General features: G+C 47.2%; 1 protein-coding gene and 1 long non-coding RNA gene across 3 annotated transcripts in view; both read left to right on the top strand.

Annotated features, from left to right (window-relative positions):
- SPRED2 (sprouty related EVH1 domain containing 2) overlaps nucleotides 1-6,867 on the top strand; it is a 111,046-nt gene extending 104,179 nt beyond the window's left edge. For both annotated transcript variants that reach the window (XM_027072329.2, XM_015073657.3), the window contains exons 5-6: nucleotides 1,155-1,304; nucleotides 3,581-6,867. In XM_027072329.2, the coding sequence (XP_026928130.1) occupies nucleotides 1,155-1,304; nucleotides 3,581-4,246 (816 nt within the window). In that variant the 3' untranslated portion in view covers nucleotides 4,247-6,867. The remainder of the gene's footprint in view (nucleotides 1-1,154; nucleotides 1,305-3,580) is intronic.
- Nucleotides 6,868-14,788: 7,921 nt separating this feature from the next.
- On the top strand, nucleotides 14,789-20,881 carry LOC128311214 (uncharacterized). The gene is made up of 3 exons (XR_008289361.1): nucleotides 14,789-14,913; nucleotides 19,961-20,043; nucleotides 20,196-20,881. It is a non-coding gene; the product is annotated as an uncharacterized LOC128311214 (long non-coding RNA).
- Nucleotides 20,882-24,803: the final 3,922 nt, after the last annotated feature.

The raw sequence follows: 24,803 nt of genomic DNA, 5'->3' as shown, positions 1-24,803 counted from the left end.
GGACCGTGTAGCCATACCTGAATTAGTCACTCTGGATGGAGGGATCAGAAACAGGCATCAGCTCTGTCTCACTTGGACCAAACAGAATTGGAGAAAAAAAATCAGGAGGGTTGGGTTGCCAAAGGGCTGCCACACATGTCCACTAAGTTTTTAAAATTAACGTAGTTGTGCTGCATAATGGGAATATGGGTGTCTTTGTCCTAAATACTTGTCCCATTTTTCTGGGCATTCGTTACTCAATAAGTTGGGGGAGAGGGTGTAAAAAAAGAAATAAGCAAATGAGACAAGGGGAACATAAGATTGAGAAATGAGAGCCAGGAAGGAGTTCGTCGATACTTGCCAAAAATAGGACACCTAGATATAAGGAAAACCTTTTCATTGGTTTGGGGAAGAAAAGGATCTGTGACTCTGAGGATGCAGAGGGCGGGTGGGTGGTTCTGAGGATTCTTGGTTTTGAAGGTGGTGGCCACCGTCCATCAGATCCATCACCTTCCAAAGACCCTGTCACAGAGGATCCAATCTGAACTCGTCTCTACCAGGAAAGGAGTTCTGCACTCAGGTCCAAAAGAGAGGGGCCTGCATTCTCTGTGCAGCTGTCTCTGTCACTTCCAGCTTCCAGTGACCCTCAAGGCTTGCCTTCAACCCAAAGATTACAACATCTCTTCCTGGAAAGCCAGTGCCTACGATACCCTTGAGGTAGCCTTATTTCTGACATTTTGCCAGGATCAGCTCTGCACAGAAACATTTGGGTTTGATCTTGGCTTATATGCATCTCCTCTGCTCACCAGAGTCCCTTGCAGACAGGGCTACCAGTGGTGTAACCGTTCTTGATCAAACTGGGATGTACCCACAGGAGGCCTGATGTAGTGCCCTTTCCCCAAAGCCTGGTGGCTGCTCCCACATTTGAGAAAACAAACCCAACTTTTCCAGGGTCTTAGTGGCTGGCTTTCTCTGCCCCTTGAGCCAGCCACATCATGTTTAGACAATCTGGCCCTTCAGGGGTCCTGGTGCTTCCCACAGCCAAGATAAACTCCAGATTTCGGGAAGTCCGGCAAGACACCAGAGTGGGGGGTAGACGGTGTGTTAGGTTTTGGTATGTGGGTTTGGTTTTTGTTTTCATTTTAATTAACTCTTGGTTACCTCCCTCTAAACAGACAGCTACAGACAGTTCTTCTAATTCCTCCCAGAAGAGGGAACAACCTACTCGGACAATCTCCTCTCCCACATCCTGTGAGCACCGGAGGATTTACACCCTGGGCCACCTCCATGACCCATACCCCACGGACCACTATCACCTCGAACAGGTGCGCGGCAGTCTGGTTCCTTTGAGGGCATGGGGTGGATGGTTCCTGATCTGGAACAGCCTCCTCCTCCTTCCATGTAGCCCGCTGCTCAAGCCCAGGCCTTCTCTGTTCCCCATATTGACGGTGGTGACGGCAGCTCGTCCTTAGTTTTCTGTGTGCCCGACCCCTTGCTAAACCTTCCGTGTGCTTAATCTCATTGAGTCCTCACAAATTATCCCACAGGGCAGGTCCTGGGCCTCCCCGGTTGATGGAAGAGAAGGCTGAGGTTTAGAGAGAGAAAGTCCTTGATGGAACAAGTCTCAAATGCAGGCGTGTGTTCTCCACGGGGCTTTGCTATCTCCTGAGTTCCTCTGTCCAGAGGGCTTCCTGGCTTTGTGTGAAAGCCCAGAGCCAGGATCGGGACTAAAGAATGCTGTCCGCTTGGCTCAGGCACCCTGGCATCGCGGGTTACAGGCCCAGGCTTGCTTGGGGGATGTAGCTGGAGTCTGGCATTCAGTGATTCAACAAATATTTACCAAGCGCTGTTTGGCAGAGTAGGCTCCCAAACTGTGGGGCATGGACTAGTGCCTGTGGGGGTGATGTGGCCACCGGTGTGCTTTGGAAAGAAAAAAGGAGCACGGGGTTGTTTTGGTTTAGTTTGTTTTGTTTTTAACATAAAGCTAGATTTATAAGACTCTAAAAATTTTTGTGTGCTTCCTAATATTTTGGCGTTAAAAAAAATTTTTTTTTAACGTTTATGTATTTTTGAGAGACAGAACACAAGCAGGAGAGGGGCGGAGGTGCCTGGGTGGCTCAGTTAAGCATCGGACTTGGGCTCAAGTCATGGTCTCACGGTTTGTGGGTTCAAGCCCTGCATCGGGCTCTCAGCACAGAGCCCGCTTCAGATCCTCTGTCTCCCTCTCTGCCCCTCTCCCGCTCTCTCATAAATAAACATTTATATATTATATATATATATATAAAAGACAAAATCACATTATAGTAGCTAGAGAGGGGAATTGACCCTTTGAATCACCTTACTTCACAAAATAATTAGCAAAATCTCTTTCTGCTCCCAAGATTTGTTTTTATTAATCTAAGATTGTGATTTTCTGTGAAACTGTCAAGAATCTAACAAGAATTAGGCAACATGTGTGAGGCATGGCCCCTGCCCTCTAGGAGCTCGCAGTCTGGTGGGAGTGATGGATAAATGTAATTGCCATGAGATAAATTCTATGGCAATATTCTAATCATGGTAATGGCAACAGGTGTCAGCCGCATCCTGTGTGACAGTTGTGTGTGCACGCTGCACAGATTCTCGTTGTTCTCGAGGTAGCCCTGTGCTGAGAGAGAATCTGAGTCTGTGGCTTTACTCTGGTGGGCTCCCTCAGAGCCGTTCGGAGGACCTCAGGAGTAGAAGATCTCACACTGCCACAACGAGGGTGCTCTGGGGGAGGCAGCCTTACCAACCCACAGAGATGCCGGTGTCACCCTGGGGGTGAGAATGCAGATCTGGGGGCTTTGAAGGCAAGGGAGCATGGCTCTAGGGTCCAGCTTGCCTGAGCTCACATTCCAGCTTGCGTTTGACCATCTGTGAGATCCTGGTGGGATTCAAACCCAGGCAGTCCGCCTCCAGATCGGCACTCCTACCCTTTCTATATTTTCCAACCAGATGACAAGGTACTTGTATCATAGCTGCTGGTATCCCTTTTTGCTATTTTGAACATGACCCACGGTGCAAAATGCATCTTGTATTGTGACCTGGAATGCAGATATTCCCTACACACAGATAACCCACATATGCTACCCTTGTAACATGCAGTGCACTCCAGTATTTTTGTTTCATTGGGAAAAAAAGCAGGTCTTGGAAAAGAACACACTGTACAATAACAGGTGAAACTAATCTGTTAGAAATCAGGATGGTGGTCCTCCCACCCCTGAGGCGTAGAAGGGAACTCAGGGGAGGGGGGCAGTGTCCTAGGGAGGTCTCTCAAGTTCTGCTTCTTGAGCTAGGTGTGTTTAGCTGTGGAAAATTCAGAGTGCATTTCTTCCCATACGCACACTTTCCCCCCTCTATGGTAGTACTTCCACAAAAGGGAAAAAAGATCTCCTGACCCAGGAATGGATCAAGGATCACAATTTGAAATACACCTTCAACCCAGGGGATGTTCAGTAGTTATAGGAGCAGTGAGTTTCTTCCAGAAATGTCTTCGTCAAGGCGAAAGGTACCTAGTGGAGCGTTTTTTCTCTTTTCGGCGCGGCTGTACAACCATGTCTCCTTCCCCCCCCCCCCCGGGCAGCCGATGCCAAGGCCTTACCGCCAGGTGAGCTTCCCGGACGACGACGAGGAGATTGTGCGCATCAACCCCAGGGAGAAGATCTGGCTGACCGGCTACGAGGACTACCGGCACGCGCCAGTGCGGGGCAAATCCCCCGACGCCTCGGAGGACGCCGACTCCTACGTGCGGTTCGCCAAGGGCGAGGTCCCCAAGCACGACTACAATTACCCCTACGTGGACTCCTCGGACTTCGGCCTCGGCGAGGACCCCAAAGGGCGCGGGGGCGGCGTGATCAAGACCCAGCCGTCCCGGGGCAAGTCCCGGAGGCGGAAGGAGGACGGCGAGCGCTCCCGGTGCGAGTACTGCAGGGACATGTTCAACCACGAGGAAAACCGGAGGGGCCACTGTCAGGACGCGCCCGACTCTGTGAGAACTTGCATCCGCCGGGTGAGCTGTATGTGGTGTGCGGACAGCATGCTCTATCACTGTATGTCGGACCCCGAGGGAGACTATACAGACCCGTGCTCGTGCGATACTAGCGACGAGAAGTTTTGCCTCCGGTGGATGGCTCTTATTGCCTTGTCTTTCCTGGCCCCCTGTATGTGCTGTTACCTGCCCCTGCGGGCCTGCTACCACTGCGGGGTGATGTGCAGGTGCTGCGGGGGGAAGCACAAAGCGGCCGTGTGACTCAGTTTCCTTCCCTCCTTTCCTCCTCCCACAGCCACAGGGGAACTTGTCTCTGACATACTCTCACCTTCTTTCTTGCTCCCTGGTACCTTGAGGCGCTATTCCAGCCTGGGGAGCCCCCCTGGTGAACTCTGCACTTTCCCCTCTCCCCACGCAGCCCCCACCAGCCACCCACTCTGCGTCAACCACACACCCGTACACGCAGGCACACGGTGTTCTAAGGAAAGGAACCTCCGCACAGACACTTGTGTACTATTACCAATCTGTAATCAAGCTAACTGTCTTATACATGTGTTGATTTCTTGTCTTTCCTACCCACCTCTTCCAGCGCAGAGGCACCTGCAGTCGGAACTGCTGATTTGGGGTGGGTTTTGTAGTTGGTTTCCTAGGAGATCTTTCTCATGGGTCGGCTTGCCGGTTGCTAAGGGGCAGCGGATTCCTGCAGATAGGTAACGTCAGAATGATGAAACCCTACCAGAAGTATTGTAACCTGCAGTCAGATTATGTATAGGAGGTGAGCTAGTTAACAAACGTCTACCACAAAACAAGATCGCTTTAACTTTTGTAAACCCAAATTTGCCAAGTAAGCTGCAGTTTCTATTTGGAGCCCATAAACATTTCCTGTGCCCTCCCCCTAAAAACCTGACAATTATTTACTGATGCAAAACATTCACCCACAAAAATGAGAATTGAGCCTTAACTTCAGATTAACTTGTGTGAATCAGGAAATTCCATAAACTGCATTGCATCCTCTTAGACCAGGGGTAGAAAAAGGGGATTTCAGGTTTGTCTGAGCTTCCCCAGTTACCCCTAAAGTAGAACTTTTTAAAACTGTGTCACCACCACTTCTAAAAATTTAGCAATATTAGAAGAAAACACTAATGAAGTTCTGCTCATTGTTTTGCAAACAAGATAGACTATTCACACACAAACCAGTGTTCTCCAAAGAGTTCCAGTTGAGAAACACTGAAGTTGTGGTAAAGAAAATTAGAAGGAGCTTCCTCCCACACCCCCACTGGCTATTTTCTCTTAATGGGGGGAAATTTTAAATGTCATAAATATGAAGAGTGGTGGGTTGCATTTTGTTTGTGGGTTTCTGTTCTTGTTTTCATCCTGGACTGAATCTCACATCACCAAATGCTTTGTTTATACTTGGGGGAAAAAAACAAGGCCATATGTAAAAACCCTTCCAATGCCTAAGTGTCTTTCTCCTGCATCTCAAAAACCCAGACTTGCCAATTTGGGTGCACAGATGGTTAGGTCAGCAGTCTGGGTCTACCTTCACCTTGCCATGTAGGAGGCTTCTAATTAGCTGGAAAAGAGTATTTTTCTAGTCTATTGCAAGGAGTAGCCAAATCTTGTCGCAGAAAGAAAAGTGAAGAGTGAGTGGTACCTAGCATAGTACAATCAGAACGTCATGGAGACCATAAGGGACAGGCTTGTCAAAGTTGGCCGTTCTTCCCGCCATGATCTTCCTGTGGTAGTTGCCAGCTCAGGGCACAGCCTGCTGTCTGTGTCTCCACTTCCCCCCATCCCTTCTCTGTTGCACACAGGGCATCAGTCTTCAAGGAAAGAGACTTTTTTCCAGTCTGCCAATCATATTGGGAAAGTACGAGCCATGCTTACCTTCATGGAACATTTTCAGCTCATCTGAGCACCCGCCGCCTTTCTTTAGTCAGATCGTCGATGTAAATACCCAGTGTGCTTACGAGTTAGTTGGTAGACATTTTCATATGTTGGAGTGAATGGTGTGGCCTTCCAGTTTGGAAAAGTTGCAGAGAGCTGTCAGTCTGGTGATGGAAGAAAAAAGAACTGCTTCCCAGGCTGGAAAACATCTAGAAAACCTTCAGCCGGCCTCCAGATGCTGTCGAGAGGCCATTGCCCCCCACTCTCCAATCCTGAGGTATTTCCTCAGGGCCTTTTTCAAGGTCTCCTCTCTACAAAGCACAACACTAATGTATGTTTTGTTAGACCTCAGTTCCGAGTGCCCCTATTTATTTCAGTAAGAATACACATGTCCCCGCCACTTTTTGTTTGTAGTCTCTATTTACTTGTTGTTTCTATCTTTTTTACCCCTTGTCCTTTTCCACCCTTTTGAAGAGTTATGCTAGTGAATCTTACTTCGCATATACGTTTTGGTTTGTGAAGGCAGCGGTTAAGGGCACAAGGACAGCCATGGGGACATTTATGTAAATACGTTTCTCTCTAATTGCCACACTGCAGCTGAACAGTGTGTAGTATTTTCCCAGTCAGCTTTGCCATACTGACGTCAATCATTTGAGAGAAATTATTCAGATTTTATTTTTGTATCTGTGGTAACAAAACATTAACCAAAAGATTTGTTTGGAAGCTTCCTCTGACCACCCCCCACCCCCCAGCTATTTGCTCACATTAACAAATTAAAGTGCCTGAAGCATAATTCATTCTTCACCTGTATACTAAAAAAAAAACCTGTTGTATTGATTTTTTTATAATAAGCCTTTTTACCTCTGTGTAAAAAATATATATACAAGCGTATGATGTACATTTTAGTTAACTTTTTTTTATGGTTTCTAATATGTATGACCAATGTAGCCATTGCTTTAAGATGTACCATGTAAATATAAAAACATCCTATCAGACCGCTGACTTTGGGGTATTTGTCTGGCAGAAGGGTGGGAGGGGCGGTAGAGCCTTGGCACATGCGAGAGTTCTCGCACACAGGCTGGGAAGGGGTTTCCTCTGGAGAAGGACGCGTGGACGCTGCTGTTTTGGTGAGGCCCTTCCCGGCCGTGGCTATGTCATAGTCCCCGGGGGAGACTGCAGCTTCTTGGGCTTGGATGCTTCAAGGGAAAGGAATGCTGTGTGTCACAGCCCCGGGAACACCCCCTCTTCCCAGGCCTGGCCTCCCCCACGCGTGCTCCTCAGAGGGAACAGCTGCGCTGCTTGTGAGGTATTTTCCACCAATTCCTGCGGAACCTCGGGTGGGTATGTGTGGCGTTTGGTAGACCGTTTCTCACTGCAAACAGTGGTTAAGACGGCAAGGCCCCCGGTCTCCTCAGAGTGACGTTTGGCCCACTTTCCCTTCCATGTGGACTCTCTGGATGCTCAAAAGTGACAGTCCTCTGGAGAAAATAAAGTGTGGGGTCTTTTAAGGGTCACAGAGGAAGGCCTCAGCTCCTCTCTAGAGAACCGAGGAGGGGCCTTAAAAAGACATGTCGAGGGGCCCTTTTAGTTTTAACTCTTCCAAGCCACAGGCAGGGGTGAAAAACAACAGGAGATTCTGGCAATTGGAAAGGAAGAGGAGAGAATTCGTAAAGATTAGTAATTAAGAGATTAATATAGAACGTGAAAGCTGTTTAGAGTACGAGAGGCGTAAAGATTATAGATTATTATAGTGGGGTGAAGAGCCAGCATGGAGGAAGTAAGAACATTCAACGTAAAACATGTTTTCAAGAAGTTTGATGGTAAAGGACTAATCGGGTTGCTCTGAAATAGAACTGAATTAAGAAAACAAGTTATTCTCTGCCAGGACAGTGTGTGTGTATTTACTTGTTGTGACACCTTGAATAAATTGTTAACGATTTTTTTTTTAAGTGAGAAAAAACTGGGACGTCACCTCCAGAGCCGCATCAGGGACCGAAATCTTACCTGACCCTCATGCCCCCACCCCCCCATAAGGCATATGCCTCCTATCATTCATTTGTTCACAGTTGAGTAGCTGAACTATAGAAGGGGTAAGTAACAGTAAGTAACTATCACATGACTACGGTCATGTGCTGCAAGGACTGAACCAGCCCTAGCCTCGCGCTCATACCTCTGCTCACCTTCCTTTTTGGGCTTGAGAAAGGGGGCAAGGGCCAAGAGTCCTCCTGGCTCCCTTGGGCCCATCAGGCTGCCTCAGGATTAGCTGGTCATCTGGTGCCCCGTGTGCTCAGCCAGGCGCTGGGCACGTTACACACGTCACCTCTTCTAAATCTCCACAGAAAAAAGGGATCGTCTGCACTTAACAGGTGAGAAAGCAGACACGAACTCCATTGATTCCATCATGTTTGTTGGGCTGTCTTTCTGCCATTGTTCTCCATTAGCCCTTGGGCGGGTGACTTCACCTTTCTGACCTTTGGTCTCAGGTATGAGTGGAGGAATACCTGTCCCCAGCACGTCGGGAAGGTCAAATGATGTGCTGCAGTTACAGCGCAGTACAGAGTAGGTGCTTTCAAATGCTAGCCCTTTCCCCAGCTCCTCCTGTATTCCGGAAACCTGCGGAAACAGAAGTTGAAGTCACTGTGGCTATTTTCTGAGTATTTAGACCTACCACCTCTATGTCAAGATTTCTTTTCCTTAACCTCTCTGCAGTTCTAAACGGGGTTCTGATCCCTTGCAGGCCCTTCCAGGTAGGTTAATGGCCCAGGGGATGGCTGCGTTCCTCAGGGATCAAAGCCTGCAACTTGCCAGAAAATTGGTGGCCTCTGAGCAGTTCTGCCGAGAGGGCTGGATCCGGCTCAGCGGATTTGACCGGGATCGGAGCGTGTTGTCTTACAGAGCGCCGCTATCCTAAACTTTCCGCCCCCTTTGGTGGCCTTGACCCCTGCAAGTCTGTGCCCTCCTCTCCTGGGCCTCTGCTCCACCACTGCTGGTTACCACCCCGACATCCCCAACAGTAGGCACCCCCGACAGAAGCAAGACGTCTTCCCAGGGGAAAAATTGTTGCAAGAATTCTGTTTTACAGGGACTCCCAGGGCGCTTTGTCCTTCTACTGTGGCTTTTAAGCAGGCACTACAGAGCCGGCCCTGTGAATGAGGGGCCAGAGCTTGTGTAAGCATGCCAGCTGCTTGCAGGCATTCTTACTGCAGGCTTGTTGGGCTTTCCAGTTTGTGGGGGGAGATGGTTAGAAACACCACACTTGGCCTGCTTACCTAGGCCTGAACCAGATGTGTGGAATGAAGGGAGATGGCTATGGTGACATCTTGTACACCAGACCCTAGTCGTGACCTAGGGGATCCGGGCCCACCGGTCTTCTCAGCTAGAGCAGCCACCAGGCTAGTGGTCCCCTCAAGGCAAGCTGACCACACAGGGCAGGGTTGGGTAGAGGTGGGGCTGGGACCCAGCAAGTAGCAAGGAGGAAGCTCCGTATTTACCAGTGAGGAATAAAACCGGTTCTGTGATAGCCATGCCTGGGAGGTACCTTTGTCCTCTCATCTGTCTCTTCTCTCATTTCTTTTTTCAAAATCAGAAGTTGGAGGCAGGTGCTCTGATTATAGAAGTAATATACATAGTCATTATAAAAATGTCATATAGTACAAAAATATAAAATAGAGTGTCCTGTGTGTTGCCCCGGGTTGGCGTAACAAAGTACACACTGGGTGGCTTAAACAATGGAAATAAGAACTTTGTCCAGTTGTGTTTTGTTGATACGTATGTACTTGTGACCGTTTGTTCAGTTTTCCGGCTGTTTTGCGGTTCCTTTCTTCCTTTTTCTTCTCTTGCTTTTCCCCTTTGCAATTTCGTGATTTTTCTATCGTTACATACTTCCATTCCTTTTCTTTATCTTTTGTGTTTCTACTATAGGTTTTTGCTTTGTGGTTCCCATGAGTCTTACATATGACAACTTACAATAACAGTCAATTTTAAGTTGATAACAACTTGAGTTTGAGTGCACCCTAGGGCTCTATGTTGTTACTCCCTCCATTACACTGGTTTTGATATCACGTTTTACATTTTATCTTGTGTATCCTTTAACTAATTCTTATAGTTAGGCCACAAAACAAGGCTTAATAAATTTAAGAAGTTTGAAATCCTGTCACAATCACATTTTCTAATCACAGTGGTGTGAAACTAGAAATCAATTATAAGAAGGAAACTGGAAAATTCACAGATAATGTGGAGATTTAAAAACATGCTACCAAACAACCAGAGTCAAAGAAAAAAAAAATCCACAGAGAATGAATGCATGTATTAGCAAGTAAGAACTCAAAAGCCCTACTTTACACCTCAAGGAATTGGAAAAAGAACAAACTAAGCCCAAAGTTGGTAGAGGAAGGAAATAGCAAAGTTCAGGGTGGACATGAAGGTAAATGAGACAAAAAAGACAATAGAGAAGACTGATGAAACTAAAATCTGGTTCTTTGAGAAAATAAACAAGATTGGCAAATCTTTAGCTAGAACGACCAAGAAAAGAGAGGACTCCAATGAATAGAATCAAATGAAAGAGATCGCACAACTGATATCACAGAACTACAAAGGATCTTAAGAGACTACTATGAGCAATACTATGCCAATGAACTGGACAACCTAGAAGAAATGGATACATTCCTAGAAACATACAAGCTACCAAGACTGAATCAAGAACTAAAAACTTGAATGTATTGAATCAGTCATGACAAACTTCCCAGGACCAGAGAAGTCTACCAAAGTTTAAAGAAGAATAAACATCAATCTTTCTCAAACTCTTCCAAAGAACAGAAGAGGAGGGAACACTTCTAAACTCATTTTATGAGGCCAGCATCACCCTGATACCAAAATCTGAAAAGGACACCACAATTACAGACCAATATCCCTGGTGAACACAGATACAGAAGTTCTCAACAAAATATTAGCAAACCAAATTCAACAAAACATTAGATCATAAACCATAATAGAGTGGGATTTATTCAGGGAATGCAAGGATGGTTCGACACCTACAAATCAATCAACGGGACATACCACATTAACAACATGAAGGATAAAAATATGGTCATCTCGATAGATGCAGAAAGCATTTGACAAAATTCAACATCCACTTACGGTAAAAATTCTCAACAAGGTGGGTATAGAGAGAATGTACCTCAACAAAATCCAGGTCATAATGACAAGTCTACACCTAACATCATACTCAGTGGTGAAAGGCTAAAAGTATGGTATTGGCATAAAAATACACATAGATCAATGTAGCAGAATAAGGAACCTAGAAGTAAACCCACTTCAATTAATTTACAACAAAGGAGACAAGAATATAAATGAGCTGGGAACATTGGACGACCACATGCAAAAGAATAAACCGGACCACTCTTACACCATACACAAAAATTAACTCAAAATGGATTAAAGACTGACCTGAAACCATAAAACTCCTGGAAGAAAACTAGGCAGCAAGTCCCCTGCCATGCATCTTGGTGATGTTTGTTTGGCTTTGACACCAAAAGCCAAGGCAACACATGCAAAAATAAACAAATGGGACTGCATCAAAAAAGCTTCTGCACACTGAAGAAAACCATCACAAAATGAAAAGGCAACATACTGAATGGGAGAAAATATTTGCGAACCATATCTGATAAGGGGTTAATATCCAAAATATATAAAGAACTCATAATTCAATAGCAAATATACATATAAAGAAGTGGGCAGAGGATCTGAACAGACATTTTTTCCAAAGATTCACAAGTGGCCAACAGACAGCACAAGAAAAGGTGTTCAACAACACTCATCATCAGGGCAGTGCAAATCAAAACCACAATGAGATATCGCCTCATACTTGTTATAATGCCTGGTATCAAAAAGACAAGAAATAATGAGCGTTGGGGTGCCTGGGTGGATCAGTCAGTTAAGCGTCCGACTTCAGCTCAGGTCACGATCTCGCAGTCCCGTGAGTTCAAGCCCCGCGTCAGGCTCTGGGCTGATGGCTCAGAGCCTGGAGCCTGCTTCCGATTCTGTCTCCCTCTCTGCCCCTCCCCCGTTCATGCTCTGTCTCTCCCTGCCTCAAAAATAAATAAACGTTAAAAAAAAATTTTTTTTTTTAAAGAAATAATGAGTGTTGGCAAGGATGTGGAGAAAAGAGAGCCCTTGTGCACTGTTGGGAATGTAAGTTTGTGCAGCCACTGTGGCAAACTGTGGGGTTCCTCAAAAAAATTAAAAATGTTACTACCATATGACCCAGCAATTCAACTTCTGGGTATTTATCTGAAGAAAACAAAAATACTAATTTGAAAAGGTACGTACACCCCATGTTTATTGCAGCATTACTTACAGTAGCCAAGATACTGGAAACCACATTAGTGTCCACTGAAGGCTGAATGAGTAAAGAAATGTAGTCTATATACACGTTGGGGTATTTTTCAGCCATTAAGAAAAAATCTTGCCGATTAGGACAACATGTATGATAGACTTGAAGGCCACTATGCTTAATAAAATAGGTCAGAAAGAAACACACAGATCTTATAATCTCACTTATATGTGGAATCTTAAAAAACAAACAAAAAAGAAACACCACAGACACAGATCAGAGAGGTAGTTGCCAGAAGTGGTGGGGGGTAGTGGTCTAAAGGTACAAAATCCCATCATGTTGTAAGTAAGTTCTGGAGATGCAATGTATCACATGGTGATCACAGTTAATATTATCATATTGGGTATTTGAAACCTGTTAAGAGAGTAGATATTAACAGTTCTCATCACAAATTTGTAGCGACATGTGCTGATGGATGTTAACTAGATCATTATGATCTCTTGCCTTATATACACATATCAAATCAATATGTTGTACACCTCAAACTAATACAGTAATTATAACTCAGTAAAAAGTAAAGCAGCAGCAATGAGAATAGAACTGTCTTCTGTTTAGGTAGACATTAAAACAATCTGCAAAAAGCCTGTGACTCATTTAAAAATTTTAAACGTGGTTATTTTTCATTAGTAATGTTATTTATGTTCACATGCAAAGGGCTTATTATTGTTTTAAAATAACTTTTTAATAAATGTCTTAAAAGTTTCTCCATTTTAATTTCTTCTATAGACATACCAAGAGCTACTAAAGCTTTTTGTCGCCCTCGGTAACTTTCAAGAGGATAGAGGGACCTTGAGAACCAGAAGTTTGTGGCCTCTTCCCCTCCGTGGTTAACAGGCTCTTTCTTAGTTTTGCCCTTACTCTCTTCAAACGCAGCTTTGATCTGGCTCTTCTCTTTTTTTGGTACTTTATGTTATCTGATTTTAGCCAGCAGTCTTTATATCTCCTTTCCCAGCTCAGACTATTTTGTCTTTCTAGTTCCTTCTTTAGCCAGTTCCAGTAAGGCCATATCTTCTTGCAGCAGCTATCTGAGGTTAGCATGTGTTTCTTATTGAACAGTAATGTCCAGAGAGACGTGCTGCCCGAGTCTGGAGAGTGGTTTTCCTCTCCTTCAGGCTCCACCCTCTTTTCATTGGCCCTTGGTGGTATTCGCACGGAGAGCCCTCTATCCAAGGGCTCAGCCTTGTCCATCACTCAAGGTAAATGTGACATCCTTAGCCTCCCACTTGGGTACTGGCAGCTTCCTCTGTGGATCTACGCCTGCTTAGCTCAGGTGTTCATGCCTACTGAGGATTACCTGGGATATTTCTGAACCAGCCAACGTTTCTTCTGCTCCACTCTTGGACTCTGGTGAGGCTGGGGAACCCAGGGTAGTCTGCAGACCTTTGAGCAGCCATTCCCCACCCCCTTACCTTTTGTACCAGTTGAGGTTCCTCCAGCAATTAAAGATCTGAAGAAACAGTGCACACCTTTGGCCATTCTTGCACTGTGGTGCATGCTGGAAATCACTGTCATTGTTGCTTTGGAGAGAGGCAGAAAAAGGAGAATGAAATGAGGCTGTGCCTGACCGGAAGACCATTCCTGCCTTCCCCGGGTGGAAGATCATCACTGACAAAGGGGCAGAGTAAAACAAAACTATTTCTTTCCTTTCTGGGGGCTGTCTGTCCTATTCTGGTTCAGAGGGGCCAACACAAATGGTGTGAAATCCAAGAATATTCTTCTAAACGCATCCCAGTGGACAATGTGGTTAGTGAAAATTCTGCCTGGATTTTGGCTCGCAGCCTCCGTGTGGTCACAGGGCTGTTGGCGGTTTTCACGTTGGTGTGGGACTTCTGGGAGTCGCGGGGGATGCTGCAAGGGGGTATCACGTGTGTCTGGGCCGCTCCTGCACTCACCTGGGAGTCTTTGGAATTAGTATTTGTGGCTTGATGCAAAAACCATCCCACGTTCCTTTTTTTGTCAAGCCTGGGTAATAACTACCTCTGTCTCATGCTTTGCCATGCTCCATTAGTAACTATGGTTGCCTTTTGAGCGTCTTCCAGAAAAGCCTTCCCCTGCCAGAAGAGAGAGAACTGATCATGTCTGCCCAGCCCTGAAAGCTGACATTGTAAGCCATCTCACAAAACCACCCTGTGCACTGTGCAGCGCAGGAGAAATAGCGAGGAAAAGAAACACGGGACTCCAGGCTGTGGTCCCTTTCTGAGTCTACCTTCTGGGGCCAGGAAGTCATGGTGTGGTTCCTGCGTGCTGCTTTTGAATGAATGTCTTTGCATCCTTGCTGGCTTGATGTGACAAGCAGAAGCCGCTTTGAAGATGCCTCACCCCCGACAGAGCCCAGCTATTTACATAGTGGCCTTTCATTCTGTGAGCAGAGTGTGTGCTCTGCAAATATTTTAGGCCTCCCTGCGTGCTTGTGGGCCCCTAAGTGCCATTCACCAGCTTTTAAGTTTGTTTTGCAGGCAGCAAGCCGCCGAGAGGGAGGCCTGACTCAGAGCACAGGGGGCCGGCCGTCTGCCGCTGCCGCCTCCTACCGCGGCAGACCTAGAGGGGAAGGAAGCCGTGGGTTTTACAGCTGGTGTTTTGGTTTAGAAAAAAAGACAGAGAGAAAAGAATTTCTTAAAAAATACCTCGCACATGTAAAATGCCACTAAATGTAAGTATCCATGCAGTGTTTGGGGACGAGGGAAATCGCGTGTTGGGTATGATTCATCCTTCCTCCTGGTGACAGCAAAGGAGATTCGTACTGAGCCTCTGGTATTTTGGGAGTTTGTTCCAAACGCTCTGAGTGGGAAGGCCCAGGTTCCTCACCCCTCGCTCAGAAGGAGGGTCGTGTCTGCATTATGTTAAGGCAGCACAGTGTTTGCTTCCTCTCCTCTCATCTGACTTTGCGCAGAGATCCTCACTTTCCCATCAGAAACTGGGTCGGCAGCTTCATGGGTGCAGGAGACCAGGGTGTGGAGAGGGGAGAAAGCCATACTCGCCCGAGTCTGACCTGGGCCTGGAAATATGCAGTGACAGATCTAGATGGGGGTGGGGGGAGGGTCCCACCCAGTACTGCCTCCCAGCAGGTGCGGCAGGCTCCCCGGAGGCGGGGTGAGCCAGCCGCCAGGAACACGCAGTCTTTCTAGGATTAGGCTTTTACAAGTTACCAAAACATGGAGTGCTGCTTCTAGGCTGACACATACCTTGGCAGGGGTAATGGGGCTTCTGCCCGGAGCTGGGAGTCCCCGGGGTCAGGCTGACCTCCAAGCTGCATTTGGGCCTGAAGGAGAGGCCTCGTGGTGGGTGTGGTGGCCTCTCAGGGCAGATGCATTCCCGGGGAGCACTGGGGCCACAAGAAGCAGGCTGACCCAGGAACCAAGTGCACAGTGAGGGCAGACGGGGAGAGCCTGGCTACCGTCACCCAGGCTGCTGGCCGGCCAGCCACAGGCTCCCCGCGCCCCATCCACGCATTCTCTGTGGGGGAGAGGGCCTCCTCACTCCCTCCAGCTCCTTATAGCGCAAGTTCCTTGTCGAGATTAGACAGCCTCAGCAGAAAGTGGAGCACTGTACCTCTGAAATTCAAAGCTTCATTTTTCCAAAGCTCCGTTAGACTCAAGTTTGGCGGCATAGAGTGCTGAGTCCAAAAGTTGTAACAGTTAACTGTTACGTTCTGCTTCTTGCCCTGGCAGGCAGATTCAAGCTTATATATGTGCCTTATAATGAATTTACCAAAGTTAAGCTCTACATTTGCTGCGTGGAGTTCTCTACACATGTGTTTCAGTGGACAGGAAGACGGTTAAGAAAAATACATGTCCTCTGCAGCTGAATCAGCAATTGAGGAGCACCTAAAAGCTACCACCAGTCCCCAGATCCGTTATTCACAATCAGCCCCCACAGGCCTGTGGTCATTGCCCTGCTTAATGCAGCCCGTGTTTACCTGCACGCCCACCGCCCCCCCCCGCAAGCCTGAGGACTTGGCAGAGACACGTATTGCTCAGAATTACACACATGACACGTCCACCTCCACGCTGCCCAGGCCCTTCCAATTAGGTGTGGCCACATGCCTAGTTCCGGCCAGTGGGTTATGAGTGGAAGTGACAGAGAGGCATTCAAGAGTGAGTGTGTGATCCTCCCGTGCTCCACGCTCCCTCCCCAGCCCCGCCCCCACCCCACAGCAGTCACGGAGGCCACCCAGTGTGGTGGTAAGCCACAAGATGAAAGCGCATGGGGGCACTGAGTCACTACAGAGAACGGCTGGCATGGGGAGAGGCCTGAGTCAGGGAGTACATGAGTAAGTACAAAATAAATCCGGGTATGAAGCCAGTATAATTTGGGGGTTGTTTGTCACCACCAAAGACGTCCTAACTGATACTAAGATAGCAGCAGTTTATATACAAAACACCAACCTGATGAGACAAAAAGCCAGCTTCACCCTAGGGAAGGGAAGGCAAACAGGTGCCAAAAGGGCAGCCCGCACCCTGTCCCCCAGGCCCAGAAGTGGCTTCAGGGACTTTTCAAGCCTTAGGACGAGCTAGAGAAGAGGCAAAGCTCTGTTAATCAGAACTCGTTGAGCCAAGATGGGGCAATGGAGGGAGCAGTGCAGAGGAGACAGAAGCCCCAACCCACTGGCCTCCCCACCATGCTTACGGTGTGACCTTGGGCAAGCTGCTTCATCTCTGGGCTTCAGCCCCGCCTCCTTAAGTGAACCAGGCATGATGGGGCTCCACCTGCCTGGGGCAGCAGGCTTAACACATGACCCTTACCATTCCTGGCTTCCCCAAGGGGGTTGTGATGAGATGGTGGCTGCAGAGAGGAACTTCTGCTACCCACATTCTTGTCTTCATTCAGAAATGTCCCTGGGGCACCGGGTGGTGAAGTCTGTCACTATCAACCCTAAGGTTGTACGTACGGGATGTCTCAAAGCCTATGTGGCTCCCTGGTTGCCATCCCCAGTACCCTGGAGAGGATAGAAGTGTGGTCCCTGAGCCAATGACTAGTGAGTGACCCCAACTGTCCCTGCAGATCATCTTGCTCTTGTGGTCAAAAGCACCGTGTCGCTCACACACATTTGCGGAGCCATTTGCCTGAGGATGCTTGTGGCAACATTGTTACCGATGGCAAAACATACAGAAAGGCCAAAAAACCAGAAAAGTCTCGAAAGTCCTAAGGAGTCGAAGTCAAGAAAACAAGGCACAGGTAGGGTAGGTAACACACAACCATTTGTATACTCATGTGTAGACATACAGACACATATGTATCTGTGTGTGTAATCTGTATAGCTGGAAGGCAGTACAAGAAGCCAGCAATGCTGACTGCCTCTGGAGTGGGGTCTGGATTGGTGGGACGGAGTTAACTCATTGTAAACTCTTGAGTACTACCTTTTACTGTCCATGGACATATTCTGTTTTCCTGTAAGTTTTTTATCAAAGAAGAAAAAAAACCCACTGGTGTTAGAACCCCAATCCTAGATTGCAAGCCAAGCTTCACTACATCACAACTGTGTGATCTCAGGCAAGCCTCGGTTTCTTCACCTGTAAAATGGGGACGATAATAGTGTCTCCCTTGTTGGATTGTTAGGAGGCTTAAGTGAGATAATGCATAAGAGGTTAGGACAGGGCCTGGCACCATTAACCATTCTTGGCATCCATTCATGGCACCCATTAAACTATTTTTGATAAAGCCCAAAGCTCACTGTCCATTTGACCACAGAGCCCAGATATCTGACACAATCATTAAGACCATTCCTTGAAGAGCGAGGGTTGGTATTCGTTTTAATATTTTATCACCTGGCAGCATCTTGTGGAACACACTCATTCGCAGCCTCTTCCTGTGCCCTGCCCAGCCTGCTATTAACAGTCCCCAAAGCCTTCTTAAAAAGTGTGCTTCTCCATATGGTTTCCCAAAACTCCTGCTGAATAGACAGGGTTGATATATAGCTGGGTGAACATCCTTTTCTCCTTGAGCTTTTACGGAGGATGTGAGGGCAAAGGCTCTTCTTACCAAATGAGGGAGAAAAGACTCTCAAAGCCATTATGTGTCTGACACCAATTCAGTTACCCGATCCGTGGCCTTTTCAGCTAAGCACTTCCTAAACTTCATTAGTGCTGCAGGACTGCTGCCAGCCGACGTCCAACCCTTTACTCAGACTGTCGTAGGGAGGAGAGGACAAGCCTCCTCTGTGACGCGTCGCTGTGGCACTCCTGCCTCCTGAGCAAAGGAGACCTGGGGCCTTGAGGGCTGAGTGGAGGGCCCAGTTGAGGTTGTGGGACCCACTACTAACCTATCCCAGCCTGATTCCCATCACCCAGCGTTTAAAGTGATCTTTAAAACAAAACTTAGAGGGGGGCTTGGCTGGCTCAGTAGAGCATACGACTTTTGATCTCAGGGTTGGGAGTTCAAGCCCTATGTTGGCTGTAGAGCTTCCATTAAAAGAAGGGGCACCTGGGTGGTTCAGTCGGTTGAGCATCCGACTTCAGCTCAGATCACAATCTTGCGTCCATGGGTTCAAGCCCCACATCAGGCTCTGTGCTGACGGCTCAGAGCCTGGAGCCTGCTTCAGATTCTAGGTCTGCTTCTGTCTCTGCCCCTCCCCTGCTCATGCTCTGTCTCTGTCTCTCAAAACATAAAATAAAACATTTAAAAAAATTAACACACACACACACACACACACACACACACCTACCTAAGAAAATCTGAATAAATTATTAAAAAAAAAAAAGATAGGGGTGCCTGAGTGGCTCAGTCGGTTAAGTGTCTAGGTTTCGGCTCAGGTCGTGATCTCATGGTTTCGTGGGTTCAGGCCCCGTGTCAGGCTCTGTGCTGACCGTGTGGAGCCTGCTTGGGATTCCCTCTCTCTCCTTCTCTCTCTGCCTCTGCTCTGCTCACACTGTCTCTGTCTCTCTCAAAATAAATAAATAAACCTAAAAAAAATAAAACATGAGACAAAACTTGGAGCTTCAGGTTGGTGAAGGCACCCACGTTTGGGGAGGGTTCCACACCCCAGCTGCACAGGGACTGAAGCTCCTGGGCTTAAGACCCTTCCAGACGTCACCATCTGTACCTCTTTCTTTACCCAGTTATTCATCTGTGCCCTTAAAACATCCCTTGTAATAAACTGGTAAACGAATAGAAAGGGAAAGGAGGAGGGTCCAAGAGTGAAGAAGGACAGAGAAACTTCTAGTAACTAGGGAATGAAGCAAAGACAGGAGCTGCCGAATCAGACAACTGACATTCTGTTCAACCAGTGATTGCTTCTAGAAAACACAGGCTGTGATCTAGGGTACATATTCTCTGAAGTATGAAACAAAGAGACGGGGAAACTAAGGCTCGGAGAAGTCACGGACAAGAGCTCAAGGACAAAAAGTTAAAGACAAAATCAGTTTTTTCATCTCCGCTAAATGATCCTCAAGATCCCTTTAATCTCCAAGAAGAAAACAAAAACCCATTTCTGTTCTACAGTCATGATGAATTCAGCATCTTTCACAAGAAACAGAAGGAGCCTGCTGTGCACCTTTTCTTATCGCACAAAATTGAAAATGAATAATTTTTGTGTTGATCATATTACGCACAAACGCACACACACAAGCAACTACAGGACCTGGGTTGTGTAGTCTGCTCTGGCTCATTCCTTGTAAGGCCAACAGCTCTAGAGTCTATCCCACTGTACAGACCCAGCCCAGCTCACCTACCAGAAATACTGATTTACTTGTTTATCTAAGCCAGGGTACAAGAGACTTGAGTGAAGTTTACGGGGCCTTATGCATCCATGCAGCAACCATCAGTGACCTGATCACTGAGAGCAGTAAGTAGACAACAGGGAGACTGAACTCTTAAAAACTGTGATCCTGGAACAAGGATCTTGGGAGCGTGGGTTGGTACAAAGGGATGGGGCTTCTTGCCTTTGTGAATACCACTGGGCTTCGGTCAAAAGTGTCTCGGCATTATCCCCGACAGAGTGGAGGCCAGAGGCCCTTCCCCGCTCACGCACCTGTGAATTACTGGATTTCTACAGACCCATGAAGGAAAGGGAAGACCTCTACCTCTTGAAATGACTGAGATGGACCTCCATGCCACCACAGGAGCTTGAAACTTTTCATTAGGGGAACGAAGTAACTGTGATTTTTTTGTTGTTGTTGTATCAAAAGTTGGGAACTAAAAGTCTTATCAACTACATGGGAAACCTGGCTGACTCCATCGGTAGGGTATGTGACTCTTGATCTCTGGGTTGTAAGTTCAAGCCCTATGTTGGGTATGGAGATTACTTGGAAGTATTTTTAAAAAGTCTTATGAACTACATTTATATCCCTGGTACCTAGCACAGAACTTGGCACAAAGTAGGTGCTCTGTGAGTATATAATGGACGCACGACCAATTCAGGGGCCTTGTAAGATCTTCCTTCAGTTGTCACATAAAAAGCCAACTACTTCTCATAAGTTCTATTATTTTCACAGGCAGGGAGTGGGCTCTTACCGTTTAGAAAATTACTTGTGCCCATTAGAAAGCAGAAATTCTCCCTTCTGCTGCGTGTCACTCCCCTGCTCAATTCTTCTAGTGGTTTCCTGTCTCACTGTGAACAAAATCCAAAGTTCTTACGGGGACCCTCACAGAGTCCTACAGCCTCTGGCCCCACTATCTCTGTGACCTCATCTTCTATCACTCTCCCCTTCCTTTGCTCCCTGAAGTCACACTGGCCTCTTTGTTGTTCCTCAAACATGTTCCTGCCTCAGGACCTTTACACTTGCTCTTCTCGCCACCTGAAATGCTCTGCCTGGAGAACTCTTCAGCATTTTATCCTTGCTTACGTTAGGTCTCTGTTTAAATGTCACGTCTTCAGAAAAGCGTTCCCAAATTACTTTATCTAAAATTGCATTCCCCTTGGGGCATCTGGGTAGCTCAGTTCGTTAAGCATCCAACTCTTGATTTCGGCTCAGGTCATGATCTCACACTTTGTGGGCTTGAGCCCCACGTCGGACTCTGTGCTGACAGCATGGAGCCTGCTTGGGATTCTGTCTCTCTCTCTCTGTCTCACTCTCTCTGCCCCTCCCGCTCATTCGCTCGCTCTCTCAAAAGTAAGCATTTAAAAAAAGAGCAGTGTTCAAAAATAAAATAAAATTGCAACCCCTCTTATTTACAATAGCCACATTATGGAAGCAGCTCAAGTGTCCATTGATAAACGGATAGGGAAGGGGAAAAATAAATAAAGAAGATGTGGTTTGCACACACACACTGGAATATTACTCAGCCATAACAACAAAATCTTGCTATTTGCAACAACATGGATGGAGCTAAAGGGTATAAGGCCAAGTGAAATAAGTCAGAGAAAGACAAATACCATGATTTCACTCATATGTAGAATATTAAGACATAAAACAAGCTAACAGGAAAAAAGAGACAAACCAAAAAACAGACTCCTAACTCTAGAGAATAAAGTGATGGTTGCCAGACGGGAGGTGGGTGGGGGGCTGAGTGAAATAGGTGAAGGGGATTAAGAGTACCCTTATCATGAGGAGCACTGAGTAATGGACAGAAGTGTTGAATCCCTATACTGTACGACTGAAACTAACATAGCACTGTATGTTTCCTGGAATTTAAAAAACAGAACACCCTCAGATTGGATCACAAAAGGTTGAAGTAATACCCAAATGAGATTCATTAGCCCAGCATGTTTCTATTAATAAACAAGAAGCCCTGTTAAGGGAAAAGCTTTAAAAAAGTAAATAAAATAGCATTTCCTGTCAGTCTCCCTGCCCTACACTCTGTGCTTACACTACTTTATTTCTCCTCATGGCCCTTAAGTGACATATAATATAGCTTGTTCCCCCATTAGGGCAATAAGAGAAAAGTTCTTATTCACTCCTCGATCCCCCAATGCCTTAAACAGTAATTGGCACACAGTAGGAACTCAAATATTTGTTGAGTAAATGGGTGAATTTAACACCCACTGGGTGTTCTCTGGGAGTAAGATTTTGATGGTCATGAATCTCAGAAACAGAATGCTGGAGCTGGAGGAGTCCCTGAGAGCGTGGACTTCTGCCCTCTGAGGGCCCTGCGAGGGCATCTGACACCTGCAAGGCCTGGGGCTTTCCGCTGCTGGTAAGGAAGCTGCCCTGAGGAGGGAGACCCCCCAGCCCAGGGCTCTGCTGTCTTCTCCAGCCTCACTGGGCCCAGAGCAAGAGGGAAATTCCATAGACAGCAAGAGCTATTCTGAGAAAATAAATTTGGGAAACCCTGGGTTAAGATGTCCTTTCTTCTCAGGGCCACAGGTAAGCTTCTGTGCATTGTGATTCTCCAAGGTAGGGTGACTGTAGATCACATTTCTCAAACTTTCTTTTAACCCTTTGGCCAGAGAACACTTTCATGGGATTTGTGTTCCCACGGATGCATTTTAGAAAACCCTGGCTTCCGGGCACCTGGGTGGCTCAGTCGATTAAGTGGCCGACTTCCGCTCAGGTCATGATCTCGTGGTGCGTGGGTTCAGGCCCCAAGTCGGGTTCTGTGCCTGCTTCGGATTCTCTCTCTCCCTCTCTCTCTCTCTGCTCCTCCCCTGCTTGCACACACACATGTTCTCTCTTTCTCGCTGAAAAATAAACAAACAGTAAAAAAAAAAAAAAAAAAAAAAAGAAAGAAAGAAGAAGAAAAGAAAACACTGGCTTCGTGCTTTCTTCTGGCTGAAGTGCCTCCTGAATAGGTGTGTGGGAAGCTGCAGGAAAGCCAGTTGCTTTGGTTACCTAAAGAACCCAGAAAAGGGCCTCTCCTTTCCACAAAGCCATGCTCACCAGCTCCTTCCATACCCCACAGAAGGGCTGAAGCACAGCTCTCTCTACAGTCTGCCCCCTCCATGGTCCCTGGACCTGAACCCACTTCCTTCAGCATCTCAAAGTGCTTCCCTTCAAGACTCACTTGGGTCATCTTTTCCCTCCAGGCCTCACCTTCACCCACCTACCTCCCGATGCCCTGGCTGGGAGGGCTTCCTCCCTCCTGGAGCCCAAGGCACCCACAGGGGCCAAGAAACAGCCCAGAAGTGCTCCCCCTTCCCTGCCCTGGGGGCGCCTCTTTGCAGGGAGCCATTTAAATAGCTGGTGTGTGTTGTAAAGGAGACAGGGTTCCAGGACAGTTTGTGCAAGATCCAACTCTGTAAAACAGCAGCATGTGCCATGGGCATGTTCATGTACATCTGCGTGGAGAAAGAAGCTGGGGAGTGACGGTGGCTATCTCTGGGCAGTGGGATCTGGGGTGGTTTTTTCCTTTTTTGCTAAACTATACTTCACAATTTTATTTTTCTACATGTGCTTAAAAAGAAAAAAACAAAGAGCTCGTGTAAGTGTCACAGAACCCACAGCTGTCATTTGCTTCCTCACTAGCTGTGTGTGACCTCAGAGTACTCGCCCTCTCGGGTTCCTCATCTCAGAGTTGCCCCACCTTGTTCCTTCTGGGAGATTCCCCGGGAACCAACTGCGATCCACCACTAGAATTCAGGCGGCGAGAGGGCAAGCGAGTGTCTTCAGGACCTCCTCTGTGTCCTCCCGAACGCCCACGCAGTGCCCTGCACGCTGCAGCGTTAGTTTTTATTACTGCAGGTGCTAGATAAATTCTCAGTGACCGAGCCTGGAGCCAAACACATTTATCCTTGTCATCGCTCCAATTCTGCGCGGCTGGGATGGAACCCAAGGCGCAGGAGACACAATAAATCTGCTCTTGGGGCCCCGCCCATTTCTCCACCAAGCAGATGTAGTAGTGGGGAGCCAAGCCTGGGGGGCCCAGGGCTGGGCTGCTGGCGGGAGGGAGCACAAGGCCCCAGGAGCTGAGTCCCGAAGAAGGGCTGACCACTTCAGAAAGCCTCCCCTCCCGCAAGGTGTGTGAGTTGGCTTTTGGCAGTGATTTCTCCAGAAGGAAGGAATGAGGCCCTGACCAAGTACAAAGGCAGCGGGTAAGAGCCGTGCCTGGGCTTTAGTCCTGTCTTGGCCCCAAGGCCCCTGCCACCCTGAGCCTGGACAAATCACTCCACTGTGCTGGGCCTCACTTTCCTCATCCACCAGAAAGGGCAATATCACCTATTTTTTTTTATTATTATCATGAGAATAAAATGAGATTATACGTGTATCGTCTGGCATATAGCAAGCACTCATAGTGACCAAGGGTTGCCTTAAAATGGTTTGAAGGTCCAATTGAGTAAGTAGCCACCAAGTGGCTCAAAGTATAGGGCTGGCTTCATGCCGGAGGCCTTTCCCCAATGCTAACCACTCTGCCACAGATAGAACTCATTCAAAGCATGCTCCAGTTTTGACATGGGTGGGATCCAGCTCTCCCTTATACTGTACAGCCTTGAGTGTATTTATTAAGCAAAAGCAGCTCATGGTACATCTTTCGTGTGCCAGACATCTGCTAGGGGCTTTGTATCCCTTTTACAGAGAGGACGTCTGTTGGGACCCAGAAGAATAAGGTTATGGCCAAAGTCACACAGCATGACAAAAGGTGGAGCCAGAATTCAAATGCTGCCGTATTACTGCATTGAAAGAGCATGAGAAGCCCCTAGAAAGTCTGTTCACCCTTATTTTGTTTTGC

The sequence above is a fragment of the Acinonyx jubatus genome, chromosome A3 (assembly GCF_027475565.1).
Source record: "Acinonyx jubatus isolate Ajub_Pintada_27869175 chromosome A3, VMU_Ajub_asm_v1.0, whole genome shotgun sequence".
Lineage (NCBI taxonomy): Eukaryota > Metazoa > Chordata > Mammalia > Carnivora > Felidae > Acinonyx > Acinonyx jubatus.
Note: the sequence above shows the minus strand (reverse complement) of the source record. Positions and strands in the feature narration are given on the sequence as shown.